The sequence below is a fragment of the Ylistrum balloti genome, unplaced genomic scaffold (genome assembly GCF_031769215.1).
Source record: "Ylistrum balloti isolate Yb309-2 unplaced genomic scaffold, AGI_CSIRO_Ybal_v1 Utg370042, whole genome shotgun sequence".
NCBI lineage: Eukaryota > Metazoa > Mollusca > Bivalvia > Pectinida > Pectinidae > Ylistrum > Ylistrum balloti.
This window is the reverse complement of record NW_026782099.1, coordinates 268,812-279,057: the sequence shown is the minus strand read 5'-3', so window position 1 is coordinate 279,057 and position 10,246 is coordinate 268,812. Positions and strand designations below refer to the sequence as shown.

The 10,246-nt window shown below is 34.2% G+C and overlaps 1 protein-coding gene across 1 annotated transcript; it reads left to right on the top strand.

Moving 5' to 3' along the window:
- The first annotated feature begins 2,941 nt into the window (after positions 1-2,941).
- LOC132549121 (peroxisomal membrane protein PEX13-like) lies at positions 2,942-4,154 on the top strand. The gene is made up of 2 exons (XM_060213043.1): positions 2,942-3,029; positions 3,748-4,154. The coding sequence occupies exons 1-2, from the start codon at positions 2,942-2,944 to the stop codon at positions 4,152-4,154; spliced, it is 495 nt and encodes a 164-aa protein (XP_060069026.1).
- Positions 4,155-10,246: the final 6,092 nt, after the last annotated feature.

Sequence of the window (10,246 nt, the reverse complement as noted above, 5' to 3'; positions counted from 1 at the left end):
TGACCAGTGAATTGGTCTACCTGTTTACCTGTAGTAAGTTACCACCAGCTTGAGCCCAAGCATATGTATATAGGCGTGCTGTAATCTGTCATAATAATTTTCGAGTAGAAGATTGACCTGTAAGGACGAGGTGAAAGTGTTGGTAAGGAGTTACTTCATCGCTGATGAAGATATTTTATATAACTATTATGACAGCCAGTGTCAGATGTTTCAAACAGTAAACATTGGTATGGAGATTAATTATCTCTTGTACTTAGACACGCCTCGTTATTATTATTTCAAAAGCTTGTGTCACTATTTCCGAAATGGAATATATTTTAATAAATTTCATAAATTTCATGATTAAGACAGTATTTTTAAGTTATAGTTATACGTTTTTTACTTTACAAGATGTCATTGATGTATCAAAACAAAAAAGTAAATAGCAACATGTCAACAGCATCACAATCCAAACTCAGATTCAATAAAACCAGGGCAAAATATAAACAAGGGAAGACTTACACATTTACATTGATGTTCCATAAGAAATGCGGCCTCTGCTTCATCGACGACACCGCCATGTAAATGTTTGTCAGACCATGTAAGTAATGTCACGTTCCCAAATCAGAACAAACAAACAAGAACAAAAGCAGTAGGCATACGAACGATCATCCAATTTAATAATTCCTAAGGAAATAGAATATTTCCCAAGGAGACCATTTTGATGAATACAGTTATACGTATCGATTATTGAACTTACATTCCTCTTTTTTTCATAATGCACCATTAGAAAACATACAATATGATACTCTGTAGGTGAGATGGGGAGCAGTTGTTGTATATTTAAATACCCATAAAATACGTATGATATGGCACTCTTTGAAGAAAAACGGGAGGAATTACTAACTTGTTATTTTTTGTTTTATTTTAACAGCACATTGTGAATATAAGTAGTCGTCATACAGGATTGAGAGGATGTTGTTTGGGACTATTTAGAAGCAGGTATTGCATTTAAATATAGTGCCCACCACATAAGATAAAGCATAAGCTATTTCACAAACATTTGCAAGATACACGTATACTATTTAGATTCCTGAAAATTTACAGAAAAAATAAATGTAAATTACAAACATTCATCAGATAAAATTAAGCAAATTGTGTTTTTACTGATGTGCGATCATTGAAATATATATAGATAAAAACAAGTCAGGAGTAGTTTTGAAAACCATCCTTAAAATAATACTATTATCTATGTCGATACGTCAGGACTAAGTGTGTATATTTACCACGCCCACCTGTCAGTAAGCTTGATTATCAAACATCGAAAGACACACAAGTGAATAGCACATTTTAATACAAATTTATAGTTAGATAAAGTAGATCCAAACAAAGAATTAAACTGCTGTTTCGTCCTTGTAGAACTCGTAAAATTCTAAGATAACTGAAAAAGTATTTTCTGTCCATAATAAATGTTTTAATTAAGCCAGGATTTGATCACAACAAAAACTGGTATATCTTTGATTACAATAATATTAGAAATAATACTTTTTTTTACCTAACATTCAGTGTTTTATTAACACTTTAAATGTTGAAACAATAGCACATTAAGTGTCCCTTAATTTGCCATTTTCTTTCCATCAAATCCTTTAAGTTTACATAATATCGTAACTGGTGTTGTTATTGTTGGCAGCGACAGAAAAGTTGTACTTCCGTAAATTAATGGAAAAAGACGAAGGCTTACCAAGCAGAAATTGATAATCACTAAAAAAAGTCGCCCATTGTTTAGTTGACGTTAATTAATGAGTTTAACTTTCGGTAGCTGTTATTGGTCCATAACACACGGCTACCAATTTATTATCTAAGCGATTGTACGTAAACCAGGAAACCCGGAAGTGGATGCGCCAATCGCCACAAGTTGCTGACCCGTTGACCGTTGGTAGAAACCCGGGAGCGATGCCTTGTTTTGACAAACAGAGTGAGTGTATGAGGACATAGATCGGTTATTCAGTTCATCATCAATCAAGGTGTTTCTGCGACAGAAATGCAGTAACTGGGTTATATATAAAGCGGGTACTCGTGGTACCTAGGCATACCCTCCTGATCCGCAGATACCACTCCTCAGGTAAGTCGAAACACTGCAAACATTGCTTTCAAAACTTGGCAATTTACATTGAAAACAACTATATGTATAAATATTTAGATAAATCGTGAAACAGTTTAGCATTGCTTTAATGCAAATTTATGAAATGGGGTTTATAATAACTTCGACATCCCATAATGAATACACCATGAATTGAGATTAAAACCATTACTTATCTTAATTAGCATTTCATGCAAAACGTGTAATTTACTTCTTATAATGCCCGAAATTTCATTAAAACAATTGTTGTGTACATAAAAGATGAATTCAGATATGGTTGACTTTTAAAGAATGTGATAATTCTCAAACCGCTGTCTTCAAATCTAGACTCGGGACCGGCTTCTATATTCTTTGCTGCTAGATAACATCTAAATGGCTTAGAATCAGCCTTCTTATTGTCTGTGCTCATGCCATGAATTTACATAATTTTTTCTTTCAAATGTTCTTTTGTACGATATTTCTGATAATGATAACTGTTATGTGTCTGATTTGAATATACAATTATACCTAATTTTTTTTTTTTTTTTATTTGTATGAAAACTACGAATACGATTGAATTATGTGGCTAGTGCACCTGACCAATTAAATTTTCATATGTACCTGAATCATTTTGGATTTTCCTCAATTGCCTTCCAGGCTTAAAATTATACGCCTTTAGCATCAATATCGAGTCCCCGAATAACGAAACATTCAGTATGATAAAATGGTTTGGCTTTAGAGTATATTAATCTAAATTTGTATGGAAAAGTGGTATTCGCTTCTATATAATATTTGATATCTGATATCAATTTGTAAAAGTTTTATTTTGACAGGACAATCACAATGAAAGCCGTGTTGTGTATAGCTGTTTTGGTTTTGGTGATGGCTCTGGCAGAGGCCGGTGGATATTATCCGCGTATGTACCATAAGGGTAGGGCATCAAAGAAGTGTAATCATCATGTCGTAGATGTCTCCTTAATGACCTAAAATCTAAATTGAATCTATTGACGAAATTGTTCATTATGACAACGGTGAATGTTGTTGGAAATGATATTTTCAGATATTTACCGATCGGATCCGCGCAGTTAATTTGAATTAGACTACCACTGGCCTAACGTCAATTGATTGTGAATTACTAATATTAGGGTGATATAACGACCCTTCATCGGAAGAGTTTTAAATGCGAGACATTTTATAGATTTTCGACAATAACTAAAGATATTATATAGAGTTGGAATCGTTAAGGTATTTATCACTCCTTACTTTACAGTAATATCAGTAGTGATTTATCAGACGGTATTACCCCTAAGTGTTGAAGTCATTATTCGTTCTTGCCTCGTAGTAAATGCAGTCGTTGTTTAGAAATCTAACGAATATGACATGTTTCCGAACTCCTACGTTATGAAATGTTCGTTTCCATACTGCATAAACGAGAAAGCGCAAAGAGAATGTTCTTAGGATGATGCAAACTTTTCAATAGATTAATCCAATATTTTTTCAGTATACTTACTGTGTAAGCGGCAATCACAATTGTTTTAATACAAACACGAAGACAAGAACTAGGGTGATGTTTCTCTGATGACATTGCTTTAACAGTCGTGTGTTCATTGTTTCTATGATTGACAATCACTATTCTTCTCATCATTCAGGCAGACCATGCTCCAAGGGTGGCAAGGGCCATTTCTATGGTGGCGGTTATCCTGTAACCTACCCAGCCTCTTACAGTACCTACAGCATGGGCTACCCCTCTTACGGGGGTTCTTATTACGATAACTCCTACATGGGTAGCGGATCTTACCTCGGTGGTGCCACGTACATCACAAGTGGAGCCAGCCCATACCTAAGCGGTGGAGGATCGTACATCAGTAGTGGTAGCTACTACCCGAGTAGTAGTGTATCGTACGCTTCAGGAGGATATCCCTCCACTTACAGTACAGGATATCCCACCACTTACAGTACAGGATACCCTACCGTCTACAGCAGTGGCGGTGGATACCCATACAGCGGAGGCAGCACCTTCAGTAGTGGCAGTTATCCTGCTACTTACCAGGGTTGAGGCAAGTCAAATCTTCACTGAAAAGTGGCATGGCGTTACATCTATTTCCATATCAATTCAGTGTGTTCACTGTTTACTTTCTATAATATTTGTTGTCATATCAATTAAAACGATTAGTGATTTGGGCTCTGATAATGTTATTTACTGTTTGCTTTCTATAACATTTATTTCCATATCAATTAAAACGTTAAGTGATTTGGGGTTCCCAGATGTATTTACTGCATCTATAATATTGGGAACCACGTCCACTCGATCAACAACGGGAATGTTCACTAACAGTTATGCGTTGTTCTTGATGATTTGGAAAAGTAATAAAATAAGGAAGTGCTGACTGTACATAATGATTTTTAATTCCAGAGTCGAGTGGATGCCTGACGATTTGCTTAAGTTTACGATTTTGAGGTCGCCATTTAGTCACACAAGCCAGCATGCTTCTAGTATAATCAGTCTCTCCTCCACTTTAAATATTCTGCTGTTTATAGTTGTTGAAAGTCTATTTTTGCCAGAAACATGTCACGCGATTTTCATTGTTAATAAAACTTGTTTAAACTCATTTGTTCTTCTTATAATTGTTGTCTATGTGTTATCATTGATGTTTTTTTTTCTGCATTCAAAACCACAAAATTAGAAAGTAACTCAAAAATATTGGGTGTAAGCCTTAATATTTGTTTCATTGTCTTCATTATTCGTAAATTTATCTGAACAAGGTGACATAAGATGCAGTTTAATATGCACAGAAACATATTAATGCTAAGTTATTTAAGTGCCAATGTAACTATACAAGTTAAACTAGAGAAAATCTGACACGTTAACAAAGGTATTTTAAGTAGTAATTGATTCTATGTCAGTAAAAAAACATTCATTTTATACTACTATATCCGAAAAAGGTTTAGCGGATATTCGTAATCCGCGGTCAATATAAATTTATTCCAAGTACCTGTGGATTTAATTGAAACTTGCTCAGAAAAACGTCAATTGAATAACATATATCGCAGTATAAACATCATAGGGATTTGTTAATTTGATATTAAACGTTCGAACTGATCAATGCGATTACATGGAAGTCCTGTATGGTTTGGTTTGTTATATCGGGAAATATGTTAACGCCTAATATGAAACAGGACGTTAGAGAATACGACATTTCCAATTTTAACTGAGCAAGATGTTAATGGCACGTGTTGTCGATGAAGCAGAAGACGCTTGTCCAGAACACTTGGTCTTATTCTGCTTGTACTTTTCAGTAGTTTCCGTATAAATCTTGTTTTGTTTATATTTTGTTAACATGGTTATTCGCAAATCGAACGTCAGGAAGCCGAAACTTTTTCCATATGCAGCGGAATAATCAATGAGTGAAGGTATTTCTGGATTCGGCTTAAGTAGGTCATAGTGCACGGTTACCGTTTTTGGGCCTGTCACTTAAAAGTCAAACAAATAGTGACATCCTAAACAGTGGCAAAAACATCATCCAAATCTCATTCAACTGTCCGTTGAAAGTGCAAGCAAAATATACTTTTGAATGCTACCGATAAAACACTTTGGAATAAAATGGTATTTAAATATGTCATTAAACTTACAGTATATTTATCTCTCATATTTGTTAAGAATAATACTATCCGTGGAATTTTATGTACTGGTATATAAGATGCTAGCCGTTACTGATTTACCAATATTTTACATAAATACGTGTGTGTGTATACATGTAATGTATGTCTTAAAAACCTACAAACATAGAAATCTAAGCAATTATGCCATATATAATCAGTAAATATATCTAAATAAGTGTACTTCAGAATACATCAGTGTCAGTCGTACATGTTAACATTGTAGATATATAGCTCTGTGTTATACCTACTTCAAAGTACCTAGCTGTACAATCTGTCGAACGAGACGAGATTTATCTCACTCACACACACACACACACACCCTACAATACATGCAATATACATACAAACATACATACAAACATACATACATACATACATACATACATACATACATACATACATACATACATACATACATACATACATGTCTGGAGAGTAATCTCTTATAGCAGGCATATATAATACATAGGAAACATGATGGACATATACAATGCAAGAGATTTAAAAACACACACTTACTTACTGACAGAGACGGGAGGTAACTCCGCAAAAACGATTACTGTGATCACAGCAGTTTTCGATGAAGCTGACGTGTAAATCTATCACCTGCTAACATTTCAATTAAATATCTAGATACGAACGACCTGGAAATACTATAAGTTATGTTATTATAGTTGTAATTATCTGGAAACGGGAAAATCAAAATAGAACATGGTACACAATTCACCATGTGGGTCATATGATATTTTATTGTAAGCTAATCTCATTCGGTTTATAGAAATAATGTTTTCCATCAAATAATCACATGATGATGTTTACTTCTCTTGAGGGAAGGATGTAGTCCCCCAGAACCGGCGGTCAGACGGCATTTTTCCTCTTTTTACAATCGAATAACAGGCACGAGATTTCATTTTAAGAAAATGATAAAAGTGTACGTTTTTGACAATCTTACTAATGCACAGGTAAAACGCGTCAGATTAAAAACATATACCAACCCGTGTAAGATCAAGATCTGGAAGGATATTTAATCTTACAAATAGAAAAACAAACGACAAAATAATATGGGTGTTTGATGATTTAGAAAAAAAGTGCAGCGACACTTGTAAACAAGAAGAGAACAAACATGGTCACACTTGTCTGAGAATGTCTGTCCCCAACTTTACGCCGAAGTCACGTTACATCTTGCCTGGTAGGCCCGTGATATAACAAACGTCAGTCATATTTGTCAATATTTGTCAAACACCTTGAGGCTTAGTTTTCGTTCAAATTGAGAAAGCTTTACGTCAACGGGCATATCTGCTTTTGATCAGTGGTAATTAAAATCACATTCTGTGTTTGACATGTACTCATTACAATTCATTAAAATTACGTCTTTACTCTGACAAGACGAATAGTACATCTTGAAAAAGAAATGTTATTCCCTTTGAGCTGTCGGTGCTGTTTCTGATGGACTTTGTGATGTTTTACGTTCTGTTTTAATCCATTCTCTCTACTCCATTTTCAAATCGATTTTTTATATCCTCGATAAATGTAATTTATGATATGCTTTTGAGAACAAAACAACAAGAAAATCACCAACATGTCAACATAATCATAATCCAAACTCAAATTTAATTACATAAGGACAAAAATATCAACAAAAGAAAGACTTACACTGAAACTGAAAGTACAAGGAGAATTAAACCCGAATTTAGTAGTATATGTGGTTGTAAGGCAGCTTTTCCATACATTCAAAGATATATGTTATAATTTTATTTAAAGAGATCAACTTCAAAATTTACTAACAAATTTATAGAAAAATATCAGATGGATCACCCTCCATAACAACCTTATGTTTGTCGTAAATTCAGCCAATGGAACAACATTCCAAGAGAAAACAGAGCTTGCTGCCTTTGTAACAAAAACTCAATGGTCGAGACGACTTTCATTATTCAACTGTAATGACAGACAAATATTATTAACAGGACATTTTTATCCAGATACTATTTTGCAAGTCCCCATAACTATAAGTTCAACACTCTATTCAACAACATAGTTGATGATGAATTGAGCTGTAAAATAGTAAGTGATCATCATAACTCTATTAAGTAACACAATGGAATGACTAGCAATGATATGTCCTGTATATGACTCCTACCATGACTTGATACGGTCAAGTGTCTAAATTTCTTGTCATTGTCGTTTTCGTATGTGAATGCTACGGTATTGATTGTAATTGGGCCATGACTATTTTATAAGGGATACATTCCAATAAAGTTTTAATTCACCAGTAGCCCATCTTTACGTATGAATATTGCAGATCTCTATTCTAAGTTTAATTACTGTATATGAACCAGAATTACAACTGTAACATTAAGATTTCCCTTACTAATATATCAGTAAGTTAGGCGGAGGAGGCGGGCGTAGAATTTTATATTGTGACAACTGCCACACGTATTTACTTTTACTCGACTGTGTGTACTTACACCCTACGCGAATCATTAGTTACTTAATTGATACAAGAACTCCAATGAAGTTCTTTTATATGAGTTCGATCTATGAGTGCCAGTGATACAGGAAATACAGTGTTCTATATAGACTGTAAAGGTCACTGGCCCGGGGCGACAAGAACAACACATATAGCAATTAGAGTTATAAATAAACTTGTCACTTGTCAACTTCTCAATAAATTATGATCTTAATGTTGAGATGTTACGATGTTTAATAAATAATAACCTTTAGTTACCATTGCATTTGTTCAGTAGAGGTTAACAATGTGTATAATATGTTCCGTCTCTAGATCTTCAGTGCCTTTATTAAGACTGCTTTCTGTTTATTGTTCGTTCATAAAGGACCCTGTATTGGTCCGTGCGGCTTATAAAAGAAAAATATGTTAGTCAGGTTCTCAATACAACTTTTTTTATTTGTACAGCAATATGTGAATCGATTTTGTATTATTTTTATTTCCCTGAGTCTATGTCTGAATAAAATGTTCACCTATTTAATACAATTAAGTCATTAAATTTGAATTACCTGTTTGGTATGGTGACTGATATGTGCCATCTGCTACTGTCATCTTTTCACAATAGTTATCCTTCCGTTATTTTTATATCAACCCGAAAGAACGACATTTGAAATCATTATTAATTTTGCCATGCCGTTCTTTGTCCTCAAGTACAACTGTTATCCGGTAAGTTGTCGCGATTTAACATCTGGTCCATTCACACACACAGTTTCGCCATTTCTTCTTGATCTTCGTCCAATTGACCTTTCAAAGACATTTACTATTTTTAATTGTCGTTCTTTGACCCAAGTGAAGGTAAATATGTGTCGTTGATACAGACCGAAGAGACGACGATTAAGAATATCGTCCTTTCGAAGCGAAAGACTGAAAGGACAAGAAGAAAAATATCAGGAGAGTGTGGGGTAGGGGTGGGGGTGGGTTGTTGATCAACGAAAAGCGATAAAAAAGTGAGATATCACCTTTTCGATGAACTAAAGGCATGGGAGAAATCGTTTAATTTAACTGCTAAGTGTAATACAGAATTGTCACCACTTACAATACACGAGATTCCTATTACCTTGAAACGTGCTTATAAAAGTAACACGGAAATAACTGGCAACTAAAACGATCAAGTGAACTAATAAAGTGAGAGAAGCATTAAATGTCTGCATTCTATCGATCATATGAATAAATATCGTAACAGAAGACATCTAATTTTTCCATTCTTTCGATCAGGATCATCCACATCTATACACTATATGATTGGTGTCGCTACTATCATCGGTTGTTATACTTAATGATGAAGACATTTATAAAGATTGTACAAAAGACACACCAGTGATTAGAACCTTTTGATAAAAAGATACTGTAGAGCTAGTCGATGTTTTAACTGCGCGATTCGACTGTTTTGTCCCCAGTCAGTGACGTCAAAGTTTGAAATCAAAAGAGGCGACTGAGTAAAATTTATAGGTGATCGAAAAAATGTCAAACTCTGAATGGATATCTGATAATTATAATAAAAAAAGTCAGGTGCATGTGCAAATTATGAACAATGCTTTAATAGATGTCGTGTGATAGAGCAACACTGGTGAATGACGTTGATTAACATTATAAGCATGTGTACTCTATCTGATAATGAGAAGATTTACAAGGTGTTATTTAGTGATGTTGGAACGATCACGTGCTTTGTCTGTTGCTAGTGACGCTGTTTGGCTCTTCTTTATGTAATTCTACTTTTTAAGAATTATATACAAGCTTGGTGTTTTCCAAAAATGATTTATTGATGATATTTGTTGAGATAATATCAGTAAATGTGTAACTCATTGTTTCATTCCTATTGAAAAGTTGTACCTGATTGTCACGACAAGAAGTCAATGCTGTTGGCTAATGTAACTTATCATGTTTATTTAAAAACCGGTGATCAAGATTTTTCCAACACAGATATACTTTGTTTTATTATTACAGGTCATATATAGTGTAAGTAGACAAACAATCCTACGGTCAGT

Excerpts from the sequence above, each read along its gene's own strand:
- LOC132549121 (XM_060213043.1), top strand. The coding sequence starts at position 2,942 with ATGAAAGCCGTGTTGTGTATAGCTGTTTTGGTTTTGGTGATGGCTCTG. Across the intron at positions 3,030-3,747 it reads TCCGCGTATGTACCATAAGG|GCAGACCATGCTCCAAGGGT; the intron begins GTAGGGCATCAA and ends CTCATCATTCAG.